The 25828-nt window shown below is 51.5% G+C and overlaps 1 protein-coding gene across 4 annotated transcripts in view; it reads right to left on the bottom strand.

Moving 5' to 3' along the window:
* slc13a4 (solute carrier family 13 member 4) overlaps nucleotides 1-25828 on the bottom strand; it is a 135162-nt gene that overhangs the window by 101647 nt on the left and 7687 nt on the right. Inside the window, exon 1 of one of the 4 annotated variants that reach the window (XM_072485369.1) lies at nucleotides 20129-20147. The exons of the other annotated variants lie outside the window; for them this stretch is intronic. Coding sequence (XP_072341470.1) covers nucleotides 20129-20131 — 3 coding nt within the window. The 5' untranslated portion in view covers nucleotides 20132-20147. Of the gene's footprint in view, nucleotides 1-20128; nucleotides 20148-25828 lie in introns of those variants that run through there. 4 annotated transcript variants of the gene reach the window in all.

Below are 25828 nucleotides of genomic sequence, written 5' to 3' on the forward strand. Positions count from 1 at the left end.
AATTCCCAACTGGAACCAGCTCTGAAATCCTCCATCCATTCTTCCTGGGGCGAACCTATGGTTGTTCCTGATTGGGGACCCCACCAGGGCTCCCCGCACCCCTCTCTGTCGCCTCCACTGTCCCCAGATATTCAATGTTGCCGCCACCACCGGGTTCGTGGTAAACTTTTTAGGTGAGATCGGTAGCGGCGCCGTCACCAGCGCCTCTAAACTCGTCCCTTTACAGGACTTTCTCTCCAGTCTTTCCCACGCCGCTCCCTCACCCTCCATCATCCATTTACGTATCATTGCCACATTGGCGGCCCAATAGTAATCGCCCAAGTTCGGTAGTGCCAATCCTCCTCTGTCCCTACTACGCTGAAGGAACCCCCTCCTTACTCTCGGAACTTTCCCTGCCCACACGAAGCTCGTGATGCTCCTGTCTATTTTATTAAAAAAGGTCTTAGTGATTAGTATAGGGAGACATTGAAATACAAATAAGAACCTCGGGAGGACCATCATCTTAATTGCTTGCACCCTGCCCGCCAGCGATAGAGGCTGCATGTCCCACCTCTTGAAGTCCTCCTCCATTTGTTCTACCAACCGTGTCAGATTAAGTCTGTGCAAGGTTCCCCAGCTCCTAGCGATCTGAATCCCCAGGTATCGGAAGTTTCTTTCCACTTTCCTTAGAGGCAAGCCTTCTATCTCTCTACTCTGGTCCCCTGGATGTATCACAAATAATTCACTCTTTCCCATGTTTAGCCTATACCCCGAGAAATCCCCGAACCCCCTCAAAATTCGCATAACCTCTATCATTCCCCCCGCTGGGTCCGACACGTATAACAATAGGTCATCCGCATATAACGAGACTCGGTGTTCTTCTCCCCCTCTAATCACCCCTCTCCATTTCCTGGAGTCTCTCAACGCCATGGCCAGAGGTTCAATTGCCAACGCGAACAACAATGGAGACAGCGGGCATCCCTGTCTTGTTCCCCTATATAGTCGGAAATACTCCGATCTATGTCGACCTGTAACTACGCTTGCCGTTGGAGCCCCATAAAGAAGTCTAACCCAGCTAATAAACCCGTTCCCAAACCCAAACCTCCTTAACACTTCCCATAAATACTCCCACTCCACCCTATCAAATGCCTTCTCTGCGTCCATTGCCGCCACTATCTCTGCCTCCCCCTCCACTGGGGGCATCATTATCACCCCTAATAGTCGTCGCACGTTAACATTCAGTTGTCTCCCTTTTACGAACCCTGTCTGGTCTTCGTGCACCACCCCCGGGACACAGTCCTCTATCCTCGATGCCAGTACCTTTGCCAACAATTTGGCGTCCACGTTCAACAATGAAATGGGTCTATAGGACCCGCACTGCAACGGATCTTTATCCCTCTTCAAAATTAACGATATCGTCGCCTCCGACATCGTCGGGGGTAGAGTCCCCCCTTTCCTGGCCTCATTGAACGTCCTCACCATCAACGGGGCCAACAAGTCCACATATTTTCTGTAATACTCCACCGGGAACCCGTCTGGTCCTGGGGCCTTCCCTGCTTGCATGCTTCCCAGTCCCTTAATAACCTCGTCCACCCCAATCGGTGCCCCCAGGCCTACCACCCCCCGCTCCTCCACTTTCGGGAACCTCAATTGGTCCAGGAACTGCCGCATCCCCTCCTCTCCCTCTGGGGGTTGAGACCTATACAGTTCCTCATAGAAGGTCTTGAACACCTCATTTATCTTTCCTGCCCTTCGCACCGTGTCTCCCCTTTCGTCTCTAATTCCTCCTATTTCCCTCGCTGCTGCCCTCTTTCGCAATTGATGAGCCAACAGGCGACTCGCCTTTTCCCCATATTCATACCTCCTCCCCTGTGCCTTCCTCCACAGTACCTCCGCCTTTCTGGTGGTCAGAAGGTCAAATTCCGTCTGGAGTCGTCTCCTCTCCCTGTACAATTCCTCCTCCGGGGTCTCTGCAAATTCCCTATCCACCCTTAAAATCTCCCCCAGTAATCTTTCCCTTTCCTTGGCCTCTGTTTTCCTTTTGTGGGCCCCAATGGAGATCAGCTCTCCTCTGACCACCGCTTTTAGTGCTTCCCATACCACTCCCACAGGGACCTCGCCGTCGTCATTGACCTCCAGGTATCTCTCAATACACCCCCGCACTCTTGCACACACTCCCTCATCCGCCATCAGTCCCACATCTAATCGCCAGAGTGTTCTCTGCTCCCTTTCCTCTCCTAATTCCAGGTCCACCCAATGTGGGGCATGATCCGAAACCGCTATGGCTGAGTACTCAGCTTCTTCCACCCTAGAGATCAACGACCTTCCCAAAACAAAAAAATCTATCCGGGAGTACACTTTATGGACATGGGAGAAGAAGGAATACTCCCTAGCCCTAGGTCTAAGAAATCGCCATGGATCCACTCCCCCCATTTGGTCCATAAACCCCTTAAGTACCTTGGCCGCTGCCGGCCTTCTTCCGGTCCTTGAGCTGGATCTATCTAGCCCCGGGTCCAGCACCGTATTAAAGTCCCCTCCTAAAATCAAGTTTCCTACCTCCAGGTCCGGTATACGCCCCAGCATCCGTCTCATAAATCCCGCATCGTCCCAGTTTGGGGCATACACGTTAACCAACACGACCTCCATTCCCTCCAGCCTGCCACTCACCATTACATATCTACCTCCGCTATCTGCTACGATGTTCTTTGCTTCAAATGCAACCTGTTTCCCCACCAAAATGGCCACCCCTCTATTCTTTGCGTCCAGTCCTGAGTGGAACACCTGTCCCACCCATCCTTTCCTTAGCCTAACTTGGTCCGCCACCTTTAGGTGCGTCTCTTGGAGCATAACCACGTCTGCCCTTAGTCCTTTCAAATGAGCGAGCACTCGGGCCCTTTTTATCGGTCCGTTCAGGCCTCTCACGTTCCACGTGATCAGCCTCACTAGGGGGCTACCTGCCCCCTTCCCGTGTCGACTAGCCATTACCTTCTCTAGGCCAGTCCCATATCCCGCCTCCGCGCTCCCGCTCGCTCCCCCAGCGTCGCACACCATCCCCGCCCACCCACTCTTTAGCCATTTCCTTTTGGATTTCCGCAGCAGCAACCCAGTTGTCCCCCCCCCCTTCTCCCTCCCTCCTCCCCTCCCCGCTAGATCTCTTTCTAGCTTGATTGCTCCCCCCATATTACTTCCGTAAGTCAGCTGACTTCAACTGACCCCGGCTACTCCTGCTCACTCCTCGACCTCCCCATGTGGGGAACTCCCATCCGCCTTGCGCCTGTCTTCCCGCCTTATTCTTTCTGGTGCGGGAACATCCCTTTACCTGACCCGCCTCTTATGGCGCAGCTCCCTTTCCCCTCCCCCTCCCCTTCCCCATTCTCCAACTATGTCCCGTCTTTCCCCCCTCACCGGCGCCCACATTTCCCCAATGTCTCCCCCCTTCCCTGTTTACTTCTCAATTAACTTCCACCGTAACATTAACAATAACATTTCCTGCAGCATCAGCCCCTCAGTTCCGATCCAATTTCTCTTCTTTGATGAAGGTCCATGCTTCCTCCGCCGTCTCGAAATAATGGTGTCTCTCCTGATACGTGACCCATAGTCTTGCCGGCTGCAGCATCCCGAACTTCACCTTCCTTTTATGCAACACCTCTTTGGCTCGGTTGAAGCTCGCCCTCCTTCTCGCCACCTCCGCACTCCAATCCTGGTATACCCGTACCACTGCATTCTCCCATCTGCTACTCCGCACCTTTTTAGCCCATCTCAGGACCTCTTCTCTATCCTTAAGGCGGTAAAATCGCACGATTATCGCCCTGGGTGGTTCTCCCGCTTTTGGTCTTCTCGCCGGAATCCGATTTGCCCACTCCACCTCCAAGGGGCCCGTAGGGGCCTCAGCACCCATCAGTGAGCTCAGCATCGTACTTGCGTACGCTCCACAGTCCACTCCTTCCACACCCTCAGGGAGACCCAGTATCCGAAGGTTCTTCCTTCGCGCTCCATTTTCTAGGGCTTCGATCCTTTCAGTACACTTTTTATGAAGTGCCTCGTGCGTCTGTGTCTTAACCGCCAGGCCCAGGATCTCGTCCTCAATATCTGTCACCTTCTGCTCCACCACACGGAGCTCTGTCTCCTGGGTCTTTAATGTCTCCTTGAGCCCCTCAATTGCCTGTAGCAACGGGGTCAGCACCTCCCTCTTCAGCAGCTCCACGCACCGTCTCACAATTTCATGCTCAGGCCCCCATGTCGCCTGCGCTTTCTCCGCCGCCATCTTGTACTTCTCTCTTTCTGACCCTTTGGTCGACGATTCCTCGCGCTGCAGCCGCCGCCGCCGGTTTTTTCCTCCTTCGTTTGGGGGGGACTCCCTTCTCACACGCCCCACACCGGGTTGCGTCGTCGAAAAATTCCCCGTTGGGGCTCTTAAAAGAGCCCGAAGGTCCGTCGGAGCTGGAGCCGCCGAAGCGTGCGGCTAGCTAGGCATCACCGCAACCGGAAGTCCCTTCAGTGGCCTTGATGAGGTCTTTTCACAGTTGTTCCCTCTGCTGCTAGAATTCACCTTTGATACAGGCCCTCAGGTCAGCTTGCAGCTTTAAGCTTGCCCTTCCCCCGCCTGCATGCTGGAAGAGGCCCTGTTTATCCTGTAGTTGCAGCCAAATCTTTCACTGTTTCTGCGTGTGTCTGGCAACCAAGAGACATACCCTTCCTGGGGGACACTGTCGGGGGAATATTGCCGCCTTCTTCCCACACCGGGAAATGTCAAACAAATGCCGTGGGGGCCCTGTAAAAGAGCCCAAAAGTCCGTTCCAAGCAGGAGCTGCCGAATATGCGACCTAGCTCTGCATAGCCGCACCCGGAAGTGAGCCCACATTACTGATCTGCAGGATCACTGACACGTGCACAAAACCCAGAGAAATGTCATGTTTCCTGATTTTCCAAACTCCTCGTCACAATCACAAGGTTCACACCACATCGGCCGATACCTCACATTAATGCTCATGAATACATTTGAATGTAATTATCCAGCGCCCAGCCACATGATCCCCCTCACGAAATATTCAAACTCCATGTGGTGAGGTTTACAACAATTATTTGAAGATGTGAATCAGTTGAGGGGATGCAAAGGTAAGAATAGCGCCTGGGGGAGGGGGACATGAACTGGCGTTGTTCAGGAACTGCCCCCGGACCTGCCCCTGGGTGCAGGGTGGAATGTCCAGGGGCAGTGCCGGGGGAAATGCCGTGGGCGGGCTCTCTGGGGAGCCACATGGGAGGTAATTTCCCGTTACGTGTTGATGGGGGAGAGGACCCAGGTTATTGAGGAGGGGGCGATTTACTGACAGCAGCAGGCTGAGGGGCACAGGCAGTGAGGGAAATGCTGGCAATACCTCTGCAGTGGTGGTGATTGGCGGGGGGTGGAGTTGATTGTCCGTTATAATCAGGGCACCCTTCAAAGACAGTGCCCAATCTCTGTGGAGCCAGCCTTGCCGGCCGTGTCCTGCCAGAGTCACGGTGTAAACCGCACCCACTCATTTCCTTTTACTCAGAGATCTGGGGCGAAATTCTCCGGTATCGGCGCGATGTCCGCCAACTGGCGCCCAAAACAGCGCAATCAGTCGGGCATCGCGCCGCCCCAAAGGTGCGGAATGCTCCGCATCTTGGGGGGCCGAGCCCCAACCTTAAGGGGCGAGGCCTGCGCCGGACAAATTTCCACCCCGCCAGCTGGCGGGAAAGGCCTTTGGTGCCCCGCCAGCTGGCGCGGAAATGACATCTCCGGGCCGCGCATGCGCGGGAGCGTCAGCGGCCGCTGACGGCATTCCCACGCATGCGCATTGGAGGGAGTCTCTTCTGCCTCCGCCATGGTGGAGACCGTGGCGAAGGCGGAAGGAAAAAAGTGCCCCCACGGCACAGGCCCGCCCGTGGATCGGTTGGCCCCGATCGCGGGCCAGGCCACCGTGGGGGCACCCCCCGGGGCCAGATCGCCCCGCGCCCCCAGGACCCCGGAGCCCGCCCGCACCGCCTTGTCCCGCCGGTAAGGTAGGTGGTTTAATTTACACCAGCGGGACAGGCATTTTAGTGGCGGGACTTCGGCCCATCCAGGCCGGAGAATGGTGGGGGGGGGGCCCGCCAACCGGCGCGGCGCGATTCCCGCCCCCGCCGAATATCCGGTGCCGGAGAATTCGACAACCGGCGGGGGCGGGATTCACGCCAGCCCCCGGCGATTCTCCGACCCGGCGGGGAGTCGGAGAATCTCGCCCCTGGAGAGAAAACTTGTCTGTGCAGCTGGAGAGCGTCATGGTGGTTTCAGCCCCAGCCTGACTCTGAACCAGATTCCGCCCCATAGTTCATTCCTCAATATTGCCCACGTTGCTGAATTTGTGCTGGTAATTTAATCCTTTAAACCCTGGTGAATCTAAGCTACACCCATTCCAAAGCCAACACATCTCGGTTAAGTGCGGTGCCTCAACTGAAGACAGTATTTCAGATGTGATGTAATTAATGCTCCACACAACTGAGACACAACTTTGTTCCCATTGCAACTCGCTGGAGATCATAACAAACATTTTATTCACTTGTTTGATTATTATTTGTATCTGTGCACTCGCTTTATTTCATGCACTCTTACTGGATACCGAAATCCCTTCCATCCTCCACAATTCCTAAACTCTCGAATAGGGAGGATATCAAGCGGCGGGGGGGGGGGGGGGTGCACCGATGTGGCCTGGCCCGCGAAGGATCGGCGGGCCGGCCTCTCTGGCTGGGGGCCTGCTTTCTTCCGCGGCGGCCCGTGTCGCCCTGTGCCATGTTGCGTCGGGGCCGGAGCGTTGAAGGAGGACACAGCGCATTCGCGGACCCCGCGGCACCCAGTTGACGCCAGAATCAGCAGCTGGAGCGGCGCGGACCACTCCAGTCCAGTGCTGGCCCCCTGTAGGGGCCACAATTGCTGATCCTGAGGCCGTGTTGACGCCGTCGAGAAACGCGGCGGCGTTTACGACGGCGTCAACACTTAGCCTCAGGATCACAGAATCCTGCCCAAAAGCTTTATTACAGAGTTCTGCTTATTCAACCAAGGCCTACTACGGGCAGCACAGTAGCACAGTGGTTAGCACTGTTGCTTCACAGCTCCAGGGTCGCAGTTTTGATTCCCGGCTTGGGTCACTGTCTGTGCGGAGTCTGCATGTTCTTCCCGTGTCTGCGTGGGTTTCCTCCGGGTGCTCCGGTTTCCTCCCACAAGTTCCGAAAGAAGTGCTGTTAGGTGAATTGGACATTCTGAATTCTCCCTCGGTGTACCCGAACAGGTGTCGGAATGTGGTGACTAGGGGATTTTCACAGTAACTTCATTGCAGTGTTAATGTAAGCCCACTTGTGACAATAAAGCTTATTCTTATAATATACATTGTCCCAACACTCACTGAGGACACATTACAGCCAACAGAGAGATAAAGTGGGGAGGGTGTAGAACAGGTGAGCAATGTGCTCCCTCCTGTCTTGAAAAGTTAAATTTCACCGACAAACTGTTTACTCAGGGGGCAACCACACCATCTCTACTCTTTGCATTGTTTCCAACTGTTTTCTGTATGGTAATAAATGGTGGATTATACTTGGAGAACATGTAGCAGCACCTTAATGGGGGAACATAGACATAGAATTGACAGTGCAGAAGGAGGCCATTCGGCCCATCGAGTCTGCACACGGCCCTTGGAAAGAGGACCCCATTTAAGCCCACAACTCCATCCGATACCCGTAACCCAGCAACCCCCCCAAACCCCTTGGACACTAAGGGCAATTTATCACGGCCAATCCACCTAACCTGCACATCTTTGGACTGTGGGAGGAAACCGGAGGAAACCCACACAGACATGGGGAGAATGTACAGACTCTGCAGTCAGTGACCCAAGCTGGGAATCGAATCTGGGACCCTGGAGCTGTGAAGTGACAGTGAACAAAGAACAAAGAACAAAGAACAAAGAAATGTACAGCACAGGAACAGGCCCTTCGGCCCTCCAAGCCCGTGCCGACCATACTGCCCGACTAAACTAAAATATTCTACACTTCCGGGGTCCATATCCCTCTATTCCCATCCTATTCATGTATTTGTCAAGATGCCCCTTAAACGTCACTATCGTCCCTGCTTCCACCACCTCCTCCGGCAGCGAGTTCCAGGCACCCACTACCCTCTGTGTAAAAAACCTGCCTCATACATCTACTCTAAACCTTGCCCCTCTCACCTTAAACCTATGCCCCCTAGCAATTGACCCCTCTACCCTGGGAAAAAGCCTCTGACTATCCACTCTGTCTATGCCCCTCATAATTTTGTAGACCTCTATCAGGTCGCCCCTCAACCTCCGTCATTCCAGTGAGAACAAACAGAGTTTATTCAGCCGCTCCTCATAGCTAATGCCCTCCATACCAGGCAACATTCTGGTAAATCTCTTCTGCACCCTCTCTAAAGCCTCCACATTCTTCTGGTAGTGTGGCGACCAGAATTGAACACTATACTCCAAGTGTGGCCTAACTAAGGTTCTATACAGCTGCAACATGACTTGCCAATTCTTATACTTAATACCCTGGCCAATGAAGGCAAGCATGGGGGGCAGCACGGTAGCCTTGTGGATAGCACAATTGCTTCACAGCTCCAGGGTCCCAGGTTCGATTCCCGGCTTGGGTCACTGTCTGTGCGGAGTCTGCACGTTCTCCCCGTGTCTGCGTGGGTTTCCTCCGGGTGCTCCGGTTTCCTCCCACAGTCCAAAGATGTGCAGGTTAGGTGGATTGGCCATGATAAATTGCCCTTAGTGTCCAAAATTGTCCTTAGTGTTGGGTGGGGTTATTGGGTTATGGGGATAGGGTGGAGGTGTTGACCTTGGTTAGGGTGCTCTTTCCAAGAGCCCGTGCAGACCCGATGGGCCGAATGGCCTCCTTCTGCACTGTAAAATTCTATAAAAAATTCTATGCCGTTTGCCTTCGAGACGACCTTCTCCACCTGTGTTGCCCCTTTCAGTGACCTGTGGACCTGTACACCTAGATATCTCTGACTTTCAATACTCTTGAGGGTTCTACCATTCACTGTGTATGCCCAACCTGCATTAGACCTTCCAAAATGCATTACCTCACATTTGTCTGGATTAATCTCCATCTGCCATCTCTCCGCCCAAGTCTCCAAACGATCTAAATCCTGTTGTATCCTCAGACAGTCCTCATCGCTATCCGCAATTCCACCAACCTTTGTGTCGTCTGCAAACTTACTAATCAGACCAGTTACATTTTCCTCCAAATCATTTATATATACTACAAAGAGCAAAGGTCCCAGCACTGATCCCTGTGGAACACCACTGGTCACAGCCCTCCAATTAGAAAAGCATCCCTCCATTGCTACCCTCTGCCTTCTATGGCCTAGCCAGTTCTGTATCCATCTTGCCAGCTCACCCCTGATCCCGTGTGACTTCACCTTTTGTACCAGTCTGCCATGAGGGACCTTGTCAAAGGCCTTACTGAAGTCCATATAGACAACATCCACAGCCCTGCCTGCATCAATCATCTTTGTGACCTCGTTGAAAAACTCTATCAATCCCCTTCACAAAACCATGCTGCCTCTCGCTAATACATCCAATTGCTTCCAAATGGGAGTAGATCCTGTCTCGAAAAATTCTCTCCAGTAATTTCCCTACCAGTGACGTAAGGTTCACCGGTCTGTAGTTCCCTGGATTATCCTTGCTACCCTTCTTAAACAAAGGAACAACTTTGGCTGTTCTCCAGTCCTCCGGGACATCACCTGAAGTCAGTGAGGATCCAAAAGTTTCTGTCATGGCATCAGCAATTTCCTCTCCAGCCTCCTTCAGTATTCTGGGGTAGATCCCATCAGGCCCTGGGGATTTATCAACCTTAATATTTTTCAAGGTGCCCAACACCTCGTCTTTCTGGATCTCAATGTGACCCAGGCTATCTACACACCCTTCTCCAGACTCAACATCCACCAATTCCTTCTCTTTGGTGAATACTGATGCAAAGTATTCATTTAGTACCTCGCCCATTTCCTCTGGCTCCACACATAGATTCCCTTGCCTATCCTGCAGTGGGCCAACCCTTTCCCTGGCTACCCTCTTGCTTTTTATGTACGTGTAAAAAGCCTTCGGACTTTCTTAACCCTATTTGCCAATGACTTTTCGTGACCCCTTTTAGCCCTCCTGACTCCTTACTTAGGTTCCTTCCTATTTTCCTTATATTCCACACAGGCTTCGTCTGTTCCCAGCCTTTTAACCCTGACAAATGCCTCCTTTTTCTTTTTGACGAGGCCTACAATATCTCTCGTTATCCAAGGTTCCTGAAATTTGCCGTATTTATCCTTCTTCCGCACAGGAACATGCTGGTCCTAAATTCCTTTCAACTGACATTTGAAAGCCTTCCACATGTCAGATGTTGATTTACCCTCAAACATCCGCCCCCAATCTAGGTTCTTCAGTTCCCGTCTAATATTGTTATAATCAGCCTTCCCCCCAATTTAGCACATTCATCCTAGGACCACTCTTATCCTTGTCCACCAGCACTTTAAAACTTACTGAATTGTGGTCACTGTTCCCGAAATGCTCCCCTACTGAAACATCTACCACCTGGCCGGGCTCATTCCCCAATACCAGGTCCAGTACCGCCCCTTCCCTAGTTGGACTGTCTACATATTGTTTTCAGAAGTCCTCCTGGATGCTCCTTACAAACTCCGCCCCGTCTAAGCCCCTGGCACTAAGTGAGTCCCAGTCAATATTGGGCAAGTTGAAGTCTCCCATCACCACAACCCTGTTGTTTTTACTCTTTTCCAAAATCTGTCTACCTATCTGCTCCTCTATCTCCTGCTGGCTGTTGGGAGGCCTGTAGTAAACCCCCAACATTGTGACTGCACCCTTCTGATTCCTGGGACGGGATTCTCCGACCCCCCACCGGGTCGGTGAATCGCCGGGGGCTGGCGTGAAATCCGCCCCCGCCGGTTGCCGAATTCTCCGGCACCGGATATTCGGCGGAGGTGGGAATCGCACGGCGCCGGTTGGCGGCCCCCCCCCCCGGCGATTCTCCAGTCTGCAATGGGCCGAAGTCCCGCTGCTGGACTGCCTGTCCCACCGGCGAGAATCAAACCACCTCTCTTACCGGCGGGACTAGGCGGCGCGGGCGGTCTCCGGGGTCCTGGGATATTTTTGCCTTGTCCCACCGGTAAGGTCGGCGGACATCGCGCCGATTGCGGAGAATCCCGCCCCTGGGGCGAAATTCTCCGGTAACGCCGCGATGTCCGCCGACTGGCGCCCAAAATGGCGCAAATCAGTCGGGCATCGCGCCGCCCCAATGGTGCGAGATGTTCCACATCTTTGGGGGCCGAGCCCCAACCTTAAGGGGCTAGGCCCTCGCCGGACGAAGTTCCGCCCCGCCAGCTGGCGGAAACGGCCTTTGGTGCCCCGCCAGCTGGCGCGGAAATGACATCTCCGGGCGGCGCATGCGCGGGAGCATGCACGGTGGAGACCGTGGCGAAGGCGGAAGGGAAAGAGTGCCCCTACGGCACAGGCCCGCCCACGGATCGGTGGGCCCCGATCGCGGGCCAGGCCACCGTGGGGCCCCCCCCCCCGGGGCCAGATCGCCCCGCGCACCCCCCCACGACCCCGGAACCCACCCGCGCCGCCTTGTCCCACCGGTAAGGTCGGCGTTTAATCTACGCCGCTGGGAGAGGCATTTTAGCGGCGGGACTTCGGCCCATCCGGGCCGGAGAATCGCGGGGGGGGGGGGCGGCGCCAACCGGTGCGCCGCGATTCCCGCCCCCGCCGAATATCCGGTGCCGGAGAATTCGGCAACCGGTGGGGGCGGGATTCACGCCAGCCCCCGGCGATTCTCCGGCCCGGCAGGGGGTCGGAGAATCTCGTCCCTGATCTCTACCCATATAATCTCGCTGCCCTCTGAGGTGTCCTCCTGTATTACACCTGTGTTATTCTCCCTAACCAGTAACGCAACTCCACCACCCCTTTTACATCCCCCTCTATCCCACCTGAAACATCTAAATCCTGGAACGTTTAGCTGCCAATCCTGTCCTTCCCTCAACCAGGTCTCTGTAATGGCAACAACACCATAGTTCCAAGTACTAATCCAAGCTCTAAATTCATCTGCCTTACCCGTAATACTTCTTGCATTAACAACTGCTAACCACTGTGCTCCGGTGCCACCCAAATAATAACATGGTCTTGCTAATCTGTGCAAAAGATTAGATCAATTTATTTAAACTGAATGACCCCTGTTTTCTGTCGTGGAAGGATGGTATTTTCAAAGTGCCAGCACAGATAAACAAGTCTATTCAAAGACACTATGTTTACTTGAATGCAAGTCACAGCTTCTTGACTCATTAAATACATACAAGATACTCAATAACAACCAACTGTGAGTTCTTTGCTGTAAGATATCAATCCAGAAAAAAACAGGTGATCTAAGTCAGAATAGCACTCACATATCTAGAGTGAACAGGACTATCCCTGTATGTGTCAGTGATTTTTGCTTCAATTCTTGATTTATTTTTTATTCTGTCATTTCTGCTAAACATTAGTCATCTGTCACTCAGAAGAGAACAGGGAGGTATGGAGTGTCCGATGGCTAAATGGGTATATGTACCATGTGATATAGCACCAGCATTCAGACCAGCAATATCCCTGACTTGGCAACTGGTCAATGTTATCATCAAGTGTTATCATCTCATCTAATGCAGCATTAGGAAGCCTCAAACTGACCTCAATTACTCTGGCCTGAGGAAGGGAAACTAATCAGCTTTTACTCTGGCTACAGATTGTTTAAAAATTCATATACGGGATGTGGGTGTCGCTGGTTGGGCCAGCATTTATTGCCCATCCCTAATTGTCCTTCAAAAGGTGGTGGTGAGCTGCATACTTGAACAGCTGTATTCCATGCGGTATAGGTACACCCAATGTGCTGTTAGGGAGTTTCCAGGGTTTTGCCCAGTGACAGTGAAGGAACGGCGATATAATTCCAAGTCAGGGTGGTGAGTGACTTGGAGGGGAACCTCCAGGTGGTGGGGTTCCCAGGTATCTGCTGCCCTTGTCCTTCTAGACGGTAGCGGTCGTGGGTTTGGAAGGTGCTGTCTAAGGAACCTTAGTGAGTTCCTGCAGTGAATCTTGTAGATGGTACACACGGCTGCCACTGCTCATCGGTGGTAGAGGGTTTGAATGTTTGTGGAAGGAGGAGCAATCAAGCGGGGTTGCTTTGTCCTGGATGGTGTCGAGCTTCTTGAGTGTTGTTGGAACTGTGCTCATCCAGGCAAGTGGAGAGCTTAGATAGGGTGGACGTAGGGAAATTGTTTCCATTAGCAGGGGAGACTAGGACCCGGGGGCACAGCCTTAGAATAAAAGGGAGTCACTTTAGAACAGAGACGAGGAGAAATGTCTTCAGCCAGAGAGTGGTGGGTCTGTGGAATTCATTGCCACAGAGGGCGGTGGAGGCCGGGTTGTTGAGTGTCTTTAAGACAGAAGTTGATAAATTCTTGATTTCTCGAGGAATTAAGGGCTATGGGGAGAGAGCGGGTAAATGGAGTTGAAATCAGCCATGATTGAATGGTGGAGTGGACTCGATGGGCCGAAAGGCCTTACTTCCGCTCCTATGTCTTATGGTCTTATGGTCTTATTCCATTACACTCCTGACTTGTGCATTGTAGATGGTGGACAGGCTCTGGGAAGTCAGGAGGTGAGCTACTTGCAACAGAATTCCTAAGCTCATAGAATCATAGAATCACTACAGTGCAGAAGGAGGCCATTCGGCCCATTGAGTCTACACCGACCCTCCGAAAGAGCACCCTACCTATGTCCACTCTCCACCCTATCCCCATGACCCAGTAACCCCACCCAACCTTTTGGGGCAATTTAGCGTGGTTAATCCACCTAATCTGCACATTTTTGGACTGTGGGAGGGAACCGGAGCACCCGGAGAAAACCCATGTCCACACGGGGAGAACATGCAAACTCCGCTAAAGGCAGTCACCCGAGGCCAGAGTTGAACCCTGGTCCCTAATGCTGTGAGGCAGCAGTGCTAACCACTGTGCCACCATGCTGTTCTGGGCTCTGACCTGTTCCTGTAACCACAGTATTTATATGGCTAGTCCAGTTCAGTTTCTGGTCATTAGTGACCCCCAGGATGTTGATAGCGAAGGTTTCAGCGATAGTGGGTGGGATTTACCGACCCTCCCCCCACCACCATGGAGGCGGTCCGCCAGTGGAATCTACTTACCCCGTATTTCCCGGTGACAGCATCCCTCGTCACCAGGAAACCCATGCGCCGGTGTGGGATGGGAATGTCCCTCCAGAGGTAAATCCCACCCGATGTTTTGCGGAAAACTGGTGATCGCATGATGCTGAACAAAGACAGACTTAAGCTCAGCTGCAATGTCCGCCCACATCATTCAACTGTCTGCAGATGCCCCGTCCCCACTAACCTGCAGCGTTCAATTTACACTCGGCAAGATCCCTCAAATGAGATAAATTACAAAATCATCTGTTTTGCTGACGTTAACTGAGGGGTAAATGCTGACCCGCAAACAATGGCATAAATTCACCAGCTCTTCCCAGGATCCAATATTGTTGTGGAATATTTGTACCTGAGGGGATTGATAGGGCCCGTGTCTCACTGGGAAAATGGTGTTGCAAAGGCACTAAGGAGTTGGAATATTTGATTTATCAGACGCCACACATTTGTTTCGAGAGCAATTCTGAGGGTGATTTACAATCTTGTGATTTACCTCCTCTTTTATTCTGTGGTTTCTTTCACGGGATGTGGGCCTTGCTAGAAAGGCCATTGTTTGTTCCCCATCATGAAAAACACCTTTCTCAGTTTACGCTTTTGTATGTGAGAGACAGGGGTTTGGGTTTGAGATTTTTTAATATTTTAACACTGCACCTGACCTCAAACCACCTGTTTTATGGGTCAGAGTGACGTCGCTGTTTCTCTCACTGTAATATTATCAGCTCCCGCTTTATACAACATACCACGGAAAATATTTTAATATCTAAACAGGCCAAGGTGAGTCTAACTAATGGCAGGTTGAAGTCCACCTTGACACAGCAAACTGTAGCTCACAATCTGAGGAAATAGGGTAAAGACAATCTTGCATTCTTATTCTGATATAAAATCCAGTTCCAGTTTTAATGGAGATGGGCTAAGGACCGACGACCAAGCCACTCCCGGGATGTGGGCCACTCATTTATATATTTTGAGGCATTTGCACACCTCAGATTTTGTCTTCTTCCCAACTTGAACACAGACTTCAGGAACACAGCAACTAAAGGAGGGGAGGACTATGTGGAATAAGTAATTGCTTTTCCAACATTACGTGTGGGCCAGGATAAAGATTCAGACAGCAAACCTGTTTCCTAATCCTTGTGAGCAAACAATTCCCTCCAATCCACAGTCAGGTCCATCCCCAATTGGCAAACCCCCATCCATGGACACCACTCCACTATCTCCCAATCCTATCACAATCAGCCTTTCACCTTCTGAACCACACTGGACCCAGCAAAAACGCGAAGGCAGACTATTATCTGACTGGCCATAAATTAGGAGAGGGGAATGTGCACCGAGACCAGGGTGTCCTTGTGCCCCAGTCGCTGAAGGTAAGCGCACAGGTGCAGCAAGTAAAGGCAAATGGTATGCTGGTCTTCACTGCGAGAGGACAGAAGCAGGGACATTTTCCTGCAATTATACAGGGCCTTGGTGAGGCCATTGGTGCCGGCGTGGTCGGCACTGCGCCGGCGAGGTCGGCACTGCGCTGGCACTGCGCTGGCGTGGTCGGCACTGCGCTGGCACTGCGTCGGCGTGGTCGGCGCTGCGCTGGCACTGCGCTGGCGTGGTCGGCACTGCGCTGGCACTGCGTCGGCGTGGTCGGCGCTGCGCTGGCACTGCGCCGGCGTGGTCGGCACTGCGCTGGCACTGCGCCGGCGTGGTCGGCACTGCGCTGGCACTGCGTCGGCGTGGTCGGCACTGCGCTGGCACTGCGCCGGCGTGGTCGGCACTGCGCTGGCACTGCGCCGGCGTGGTCGGCACTGCGCTGGCACTGCGTCGGCGTGGTCGGCACTGCGCTGGCACTGCGCCGGCGTGGTCGGCACTGCGCTGGCACTGCGCCGGCGTGGTCGGCACTGCGCTGGCACTGCGCTGGCGTGGTCGGCACTGCGCCGATTCTCGGCCTGGAATGCGCCGAGTGGCCGTCGCAAAAAACTTGAGTCCCGCTGGCGCCGTTCACACCTGCTCTCAGCCGGCGAGACCTCGCCGTGGAAGGGCCCGGGGACAGCCTATGGGGGGGGGGGGATCGATCCCGGGGGGGAGGGGCCTCCGTGTGGCCCGGCCCGCGTTCGGGGCCCACCGATCGGCGGGCCGGCCTCTCGGGCTGGGGGCCTCCTTTCTTCCACGCCGGCCCCTTTAGCCCTACGCCATGTTGCGTTGGGCCGGCGCGGAGGAGGGAGCCACTGCGCATGCGCGGACCCTGCGGCGCCCAGTTGACGCCGGGATCAGCAGCTGGAGCAGCGTGGGTCGCTCCAGGGCCGTGCTGCCCCCCTGTAGGGACCAGAATTGCTGATCCTGAGGCCATATTGACGCTGTCGAGAAACGCAACGGCATTTCCGACGGCGTCAACACTTAGCCTCAGGATCAGAGAATCCCGCCCAATGTTCCTGCTGTAGACACAGTGAAACAAAGGTTCATCAGACTGATTTCTGGAGTGGCGGGACTGATGCATTAGGGAGAGATTGAGTCGATTAGGATTGTATTCAGAGTTCAGAAGAATGAGGGGGATCTCATAGAAACCTATAGAATTCTAACAAGACCATACAGGGTCGATGCAGGAAGGATGTTCCCGATGGTGAGGGTGTTCAGAACCAGGGGTTACAGTCTGAGGATACGGGGGAGACCATTTAGGGCAGAGATGAGGAGACATTTCTTCACCCAGAGAGCGGTGACCCTGTGGAATTCATTACCACAGGAACTCGTTGAGGCCAAAGGATGGTGGGCAGGATTCTCCGTTTGCTCATGGTGTTCAGGCTAAGATCCTGGCATGGAGAGAGGATTGGCTGACTGGCAGAAGGCAGAGAGTGGGGATAAAGGGGTCTTTTTCAGGATGGCAGCCAGTGACTAGTGGTGTACCTCAGGGGTCGGTGCTGGGACCACAACTTTTCACAACATACATTAATGATCTGGAAGAAGGTACTGAAGGCACTGTTGCTAAGTTTGCAGATGAGACAAAGATCTGCAGAGGGACAGGTAGTATTGAGGAAGCAAGAGGGCCGCAGAAGGATTTGGACAGGCTAGGAGAGTGGGCAATGAAGTGGCAAATGAAATACAATGTGGAAAAGTGTGAGGTTATGCACTTTGGAAGGAGGAATTTAGGCATAGACTATTTTCTAAATGGGGAAATGCTTCGGAAAGCAGAAGCACAAAGGGACTTGGGAGTCCCTGTTTACGATTCTCTTAAGGTTAATGTGCAGATTCAGTTGGCAGTTAAGAAGGCAAATGCAATGTTAGCATTCATGTCAAGAGGGCTAGAATACAAGACCAGGGATGTACTTCTGAGGCTGTATAAGGATCTGGCGAGGCCTGGATAGAGTGGACGTGGAGAGGATGTTTCCACTTGTGGGAGAAACTAGAAGCAGAGGACACAATCTCAGACTAAAGGGACGATCCTTTAAAACAGAGATGAGGAATTTCTTCAGCCAGAGGGTGGTGAATCTGTGGAACTCTTTGCCTCGGAAGGCTGTGGAATCCAAATCACTGAGTGTCTTTAAGACAGAGATAGATAGGTTTTTGATTAATAAGGGGATCAGGGGTTATGGGGAGAAGGCAGGAGAATGGGGATGAGAAAATATCAGCCATGATTGAATGGCGGAGCAGACTCGATGGGCCGAGTGGCCTAATTCTGCTCCTATGTCTTATGGGCTTATGGTTAAGCGTTAACTTAGTTTTACACGCCTATTTATTCACGTAACTCAGTTATTTGAGCAATCTCTTCATTATTTTATTAAAATTTGTCCTTAAATGATTCCAATATTTGTGTGTCTCTCCTGCTCTAAGCAGAAGTCTATTTCAGATTATTGCTCAGTCTTTGTGTGAAGAACATCTTGCTGGTATCAGGCCTAAATTTATCGCTCACAGATTTGAACCTCTGGTTTTGCCTCCTAATCCTGCAACTTCACCTTTGTGCTGTTTGCTCGCTTGTCCGCCCAGTTAATTTATCTCAATGAGCTTTGCTTCCAGTCTCGCACTCTTACCTTTAACTCTTTCTTTTCTATTTTTACTCGCCCCAACAGCTGTGCTCACTGTTTCCCAATTGTTCATCATCTCTGAGATTATTGATTTGTCCTATTTCATTTCCCAGTGTTAATTCAAGCAATGTTTCTCTCCTTGTTGGGTTGGAAAGAGTCCTGAATTCCCTCTGAAAAACATTCCCACTTTAACAACATTTCTTCAAGCCCACCTTGGAATGGTTAAAAACATTTAAAATGATTGTCCTGTTGTTTTTCCAGATCTCTCTGAACTGTCTGAAGGTCACCACCTCCATCTCATTTTTACTGTTTGATGGCCACATATATTCTGTCTGAATTTAGCCCTCTACAATGTCCTTATATTGCAACATAAGAGCAGAGGAACATAGATGCACACAGAATCCATTCAGCCACTCCATCTGTTGGGCCGTTTAATTAGCCTGTGGTTGATCTGTGCTTCACTTCCATTTACCTGCCTTTGATCCAAATTCCTTGATAACCTTATAAGAATAAAGAACAAAGAACAAAGAAAAGTACAGCACAGGAACAGGCCCTTCGGCCCTCCAAGCCCGTGCCGACCATGCTGCCCGACTAAACTACAATCTTCTACACTTCCGGGGTCCGTATCCCTCTATTCCCATCCTATTCATGTATTTGTCAAGATGCCCCTTAAATGTCACTATCGTCCCTACTTCCACCACCTCCTCCGGCAGCGAGTTCCAGGCACCCACTACCCTCTGTGTAAAAAACTTGCCTCGTACATCTACTCTAAACCTTGCCCCTCTCACCTTAAACCTCTGCCCCCTGGTAATTGATCCCTCTACCCTGGGGAAAAGCCTCTGACTATCCACTCTGTCTATGCCCCTCATAATTTTGTAGACCTCTATCAGGTCGCCCCTCAACCTCCGTCGTTCCAGTGAGAACAAACCGAGTTTATTCAACCGCTCGTCATAGCTAATGCCCTCCATACCAGGCAACATCCTGGTAAATCTCTTCTGCACCCTCTCTAAAGCCTCCACATCCTTCTGGTAGTGTGGCGACCAGAATTGAACACTATACTCCAAGTGTGGCCTAACTAGGGTTCTATACAGCTGCAACATGACTTGCCAATTCCTATACTCAATGCCCCGGCCAATGAAGGCAAGCATGCCGTATGCCTTCTTGACTACCTTCTCCACCTGTGTTGCCCCTTTCAGTGACATAAAAATATCTCAGACTCGGCCTTTCGATTGAGCTAGCACCCGCGGCTTTCGAAACAAGATCCTATGATGATTGCACTCCTGAATAGCCTATCTCGAATTTTAAGATTTGACCCCCTTGTTCTGACTTCCCCATCAGACTAAATACAAAGGAGCAATTTCCTTTCAAATCATTTGTCATTTAAAATCCTCAATTAGATCACCTATCAACTTTTTTAAACACAGGGGAGTATAACCCAACCTTGTGTAACCTGTCCTCATAAATGGTCGATTGATTGATTGGATTTATTGTCACGTGTACCGAAATACAGTGAAAAGTATTTTTCCGCGGCCAAAGAAACGTACACAGTACGTACATCGTAGACAAAAAGAATAATCGACAAAGTACTTTGACAAACAGTGATTGGTTACAATGCGGAACAAGGGCCAAACAAAGCAAATACTGAGCAAGAGCAGCCTGGGGCGTCGTACTCTTACTCTGTATCATTTTGGTGAATCTGCTCTGAACTTTGCCTCTCAGGCCAACGTATTCTGCCTGAGAAGCAGAATCCAGAATGGAATCCAATATTCAGTGTGGTCATTGTAAAATTCTGATAGAATCCTTCATTAACAATGCCACTGTACACACCTTTACCCCTCCCGAACACTACAAAATCAAAGTCAAATGCCTGTTTTAACCATTGCACCATATCTCACCATAGTAATTGATGCTTCAAACCCTCCAGGAGACACTCATTAAAGAAATGTCACTCGATTATCATCAAAATATTTCACATCAGCAGCTTGTCCCATGACGGTAGCACATTCCTTCTGGTGACAAGCGGAGCTGCTAATATTTAGCGAACAACAAACTGCTTTTGGGATGGATGATTAAATCTTTAACGTTTTGCAACCTGGTAGAACAGATTGGGTGATCCAACACATAGTTATTATGGTGACTATTGTTTGTCATTCAGTTATTAAACTCTATCAGCAAAGTGCACTTTTACATGAACAATCACTTAAACAAGTGTGGATTGGTTAATGAAAATCACTTATTGTCACACAAGTTGGCTTCAATGAAGTTACTGTGAAAAGCCCCTAGTCGCCACATTCCGGCTCCTGTTTGGGGAGACTGGTACGGGAATTGAACCGTGCTGCTGGCCTGCCTTGGTCTGCTTTAAAAGCCAGCGATTTAGCCCAGTGTGCTAAACCAGCCCCAAGGAAAGCAGCATGGATTTGTTAAAAGTAAATCTGTTTCACGAATGTGAGTTTTTTGATGCGGGAGCAGAGTGTGTTAGTGAGGGTAGTGTGGTAAAGTGCATGAGTTGATGCCCGTCGAATAAAAGGGGCAGTGACAACATGGATACAAAGTTCCTGAGTGACAGGAAGCTGAACGTTATGGGGAATGGTTGCATTTTGGATGGAGAAATGTATCAAGTGGGGTTTCCCAGGGGTCTATAGGCACACGCACAGTGGGCATGAGTAATTTATCATTTACTCAAGACAAATGAATAAACTACTCCTTCTCAAAAGCCATTGAGAAAATACATACAAACTAGCATATCAGCAACTTAACTACGCATTGGCTCAGAGACATTGTCGGTAACTTGCATAATTCATTATACTTTAAAACACAACAGCCTAAAACAATCCGATATTGGGCCATGGACCTCATTAACTGGGAGCTCAACAAAACAACTGGATGCCCGGGGCAACCGGATGGTGGAGACCTCTGGAGTTTGGGCTGAAAGGGATGTGGGGTGATGTGGGGAGATAACACGAGAGAAGATGGCTGATTAGAGATTGGGGGTTCAATCAGAACAGGTGGGGAGCAACCTAGCCTAATAATTTTACCCTGGTATCATTCTGCACTTTACTCCTTCTAAAGTACAGGTTAAGGCACAACCAGAATGTTCCAACAGCATCCAATTCTCCACGAGACCAGCCGGAAAAACATTCCGATCCAGAACAATCCCGGGGTCTGCCTCTGGAGTTCAGGATGGAGGCCACCAGCAACCATTGATCCCGGAACATCACAGCAGTGGGAGGGCGGAGCATCTACAGGTGGACTTTCCAGATTCAGTATCATCGCAGAGTCCATCTCCCAGACTCAGAGTGTTTCTGGAGATCCATCTTCATTCTTCAACAGTGGCTCAGTGAAGTGGGAGCCTTGTCAATATGCTGCTCAGTGACACACGCCATTATTCCTGCCCCACCACAGAATATGGCGCTAAACCCCAGGTGCATAATTAATTAGGTCAGGATCAGGGGATTAGATGTAGTTACCTGCCAGCCTCCGCAGTGGGAAACATTCCCCTTTCCCGTTCACACCACCGGACTTAGTCCCAGATGGGAGAATTCCACTTCATTTCTTTTTCCTGAAGGTTTGGTAAGAGCACCCCTTGTGGCACAGCGAATGACAACATGTTCCATAGAATCCCGACACTGCAGACGGAGGTCATTCGGCCCATCGAGTTAGCACCGACCCTCTGAAAGAGCACCCGACCTAGGCCCAATCCCCCACCCCATCACCATAATTCCATCTAAACTTTGGACAGCAAAGGGGCACTTTAGCATGACTATTCCATCTAACCCGCACATCTTTGACTGGGTAGAAAATCGGAGCGCCCGGAGGAAACACACACAGACACGGGGAGAACGTGCAAACTCTTCACATGCAGTCACAAAAGATGCAAATTAAACCCAGGTCCCTGGCGCTGTGAGACAGCAGAGCTAACCACTGTGCCACCGTGCCGACCCGGGTCTATGGCGCTGTAAGACAGCAGTGCTAACCACTGTGCCACCGTACCAACCCGGATCCCTGGCGCTGTGAGACAGCAGTGCTAACCACTGTGCCAACCTGGGCCCCTGGTGCTGTGAGACAGCAGTGCTAACCACTATGCCACCGTGCCGACCTGGGTCCCTGGCGCTGTAAGACAGCAGTGCTAACCACTATGCCACCGTGCCGACCTGGGTCCCTGGCGCTGTGAGACAGCAGTGCTAACCACTGTGCCACCTTGCCGACCTGGGTCCCTGGCGCTGTGAGACAGCAGTGCTAACCACTGTGCCACCGTGCCGACCCAGGTCCCTGTCGCTGTGAGGCAGCAGTGCTAACCACTGTGCCACCGTGTCGCCCTGGGTCCCTGGTGCTGTAAGGCAGCAGTGCTAACCACTGTGGCATCGTGCCGACCCGGGTCCCTGGCGCTGTGAGGCAGCAGTGCTAACCACTGTGTCACCGTGCCAACCTGGGTCCCTGGCGCTGTGAGGCAGCAGTGCTAACTACTGTGACACCTTGCCGACCTGGGTCCCTGGCGCTGTGAGACAGCAGTGCTAACCACTATGCCACCGTGCCGACCTCCTTTTCGTGCGGCCTCAATGAATAGGAAGCACTGAAATAAATAAAGATAAATGAAATACAATAAATAGGGAACCACACGCACAGTCTCAGTGCAATGGCAATGGAGCTCGTGTGTGTTTGGGTATTGCACAGCTGATGCACGAGTATTAATGCCGTGTGTACCATCTACAAGATGCACTGCAGGAACTCAGCAAGACTCCTTAGAAAGCACTTCCCAAACCCAGGACCACTATCATCTAAAAAGACAAGGGCAGCAGATACCCGGGAACACAATCACCTGGGAATTCCCCTCCAAGCCACTCACCCCCCTAACTTGGATATTCATTGGGCATGGTTCAGCAACTCTGTTGCGCCCAGGACTCACCAGCCAAGCGCGGGAGACCTCGCCGGGATGCGTTTGATATTGGTCCACACAAACGTGTTCCAATTTGTGGTACAAATGTGGACCAGGCGTAATGGCGGGTTTGTCAGGCCACTGGGGACCCTGGAGGGTTGGGAACAGGGCACGGTGGCACCCTGGCACTCTCCCTGGCACCTGGGCTCTGCCAGCCTGCCACCCTGGCAGTGACACCCTGCCTTGCCAGAGTGCCAGGCTGGCAGTGTCCGGCTGCCCAGCTTGCTGCTTCCATGGGTCGGGCTGAGGGAGCTTTGTCATTTGGAGGGAACGTTCCCAGGGGCCTCTCCAATGTTGTGGAGGGGGGCAATGGGGGGGTGAGGGGGGGCTCAAAAAAGCAGGAGGAGGCCTGAAAGGGGGCGGATGGGGGCTGTTGGACAAACTGGCACCCTGACCTGCTTCAGCTCGCCAGCAGGAAATTACTGTAACTGCGGCCTCGGTGAGGAAAAACTCCCCCAGGCTAAAACCGGCACAGTGCCTTCGGAGAGCGGGTTGTTTCCCTCGGCGCTGCTGCCACCGAGAAACGCCCTCGCTAAACACGCTGTTCAGCAAACTTTAACGTCAGTCCGCTGAATGGCAACCATCATCGACCCTTCACTGTTGCCAGGTCAAAATCCTGGAACTCCCTCCCTAACAGCACAGTGGGTGTACGTACATCACATAGAGTGACACAAGAACCATCTTCCCAAGGGCAATTAGGGATGGGGAATGAATGCTGGCCGAGCCTGCGACACCCACATTCCATCTATGAAAAAAACTCTGGATACTGGAGCACAAAGGTCTCGGCCACATTATTGACCTAATGCCGACTATCTCACCCTGGGTGGCATGTGCCAGGGGGATATTGGAACCTGCTGGGCAATACAGTCAAAACCTAATCGTAACCTCATCCACCACCCACGCACCTCACAGTCTGGATGGTGATGAAGACCGTGAATCCTTGCTGGAGGTTTTCCCTCCCTGGCCCAGGATTACCACATTGCAGCGAACTGTTCCTGTCGGGAACAGTTACCAACCATCACCAACCAAAGACTGAACCAGAGAGCCAGCTGTTTAATCCAAAATAAGCTGCTCTTGCGGAGAGGGAATGTCGATACATCTTCCGCAATCAGCTTCACTACTCCAGTAAAGATGACATCAAATGTCTATATTCCTCTCTAATGGATTAGAATTCCCAACGTTGCAATCGGGCACTGCCCAAAATTTGTTATACCTTTTAAATGTTGACTTTCTGGTTCAGAGACATCTATGAGCCACTGGAAGTATATGCTTTATACTTGTCCAGCATAATATTCTTGTTTTCTTTAACCCAAAGTCTCTGTATGTGTAAAAATGATATCAGGCTGGATCCAATAGCTAAGGGATGGCCTTCAAGTCAAGGTATAAGACCATAAGACCAGAAGACATAGGAGCAGAATTAGGCCACTCGGCCCATCGAGTCTGCTCCGCCATTCAATCATGGCTGATATTTTCTCATCCCCATTCTCCTGCCTTCTCCCCATAACCCCTGATCCCCTTATTGATCAAGATTATCTCTGTCTTAAAGACACTCAGTGATTTGGCCTCCACAGCCTTCTGCGGCAAAGTGTTCCACAGATTCACCACCCTCTGGCTGAAGAAATTCCTCCTCATCTCTGTTTTAAAGGATCGTCCCTTTAGTCTGAGATGGTGTCCTCTGGTTCCAGCTTTTCCTACAAATGGAAACATCCTCTCCACGTCCACTCTATCCAGGCCTAGCAGTATCCTGGAAGTTTCAATAAGATACTACCTCATCATTCTAAACTCCAACGAGTACAGACCCAGAGTTCTCAACCGTTCCTCCTACGACAAGGGATCATTCTTGTGAACCTCCTCTGGGCCCTTTCCAAGGCCAGCACATCCTTCCTTGGACACAGGGCCCAAAACCGCTCACAATACTCCAAATGAGGTCTGACCAGAGCCTTATACAGCCTCAGAAGTACATCCCTGGTCTTGTATTCTAGCCTTCTCGACATGAATGCAAACATTGCATTTGCCTTCTTAACTGCCGACTGAACCTGCACGTTAACTTAAGAGAATCGTGACCAAGGACTCCCAAGTCCCTTTGTGCTTCTGCTTTCGTAAGCATTCCCCATTTAGAAAATAGTCTGTGCCTAAATTCCTCCTTCCAAAGTGCATAACCTCACACATTGTATTTAATTTGCCACTCCACTGCCCACTCTCCTAGCTTGTCCAAAATCTTCTGCAGCCCCCTTGCTTCCTCAATATTACCTGTCCCTCTACAGATCTTTGTATCATCTGCAAACTTAGCAACAGTGCTTCAGTCCCTTCTTCCAGATCATTAATGTATATTGTGAAAAGTTGTGGTCCCAGCACAGACCCCCGAGGCACACCACTAGTCACCGGCTGCCATCCTGAAAAAGACCCCTTTATCCCCACTCTTTGCCTTCTGCCAGTCAGCCAATCCTCTATCCGTGCCAGGATCTTACCCTGAACACCATGAGCTCTTAGCTTATTTAACAGTCTCCTATGCGGCACATTGTCAAAGGCCTTCTGGAAATCTAAATAAATCACGTCTCCTTTGTCTAACTTCCTTGTTACCTCCTCAAAGAACTCTAACAGATTTGTCAGATATGACCTCCCTTTGACAAAGCAATGCTGACTCAGTCCTATTTTACCATGC

Source organism: Scyliorhinus torazame, chromosome 19 (genome assembly GCF_047496885.1).
Source record: "Scyliorhinus torazame isolate Kashiwa2021f chromosome 19, sScyTor2.1, whole genome shotgun sequence".
Taxonomy (NCBI): Eukaryota; Metazoa; Chordata; class Chondrichthyes; order Carcharhiniformes; family Scyliorhinidae; genus Scyliorhinus; species Scyliorhinus torazame.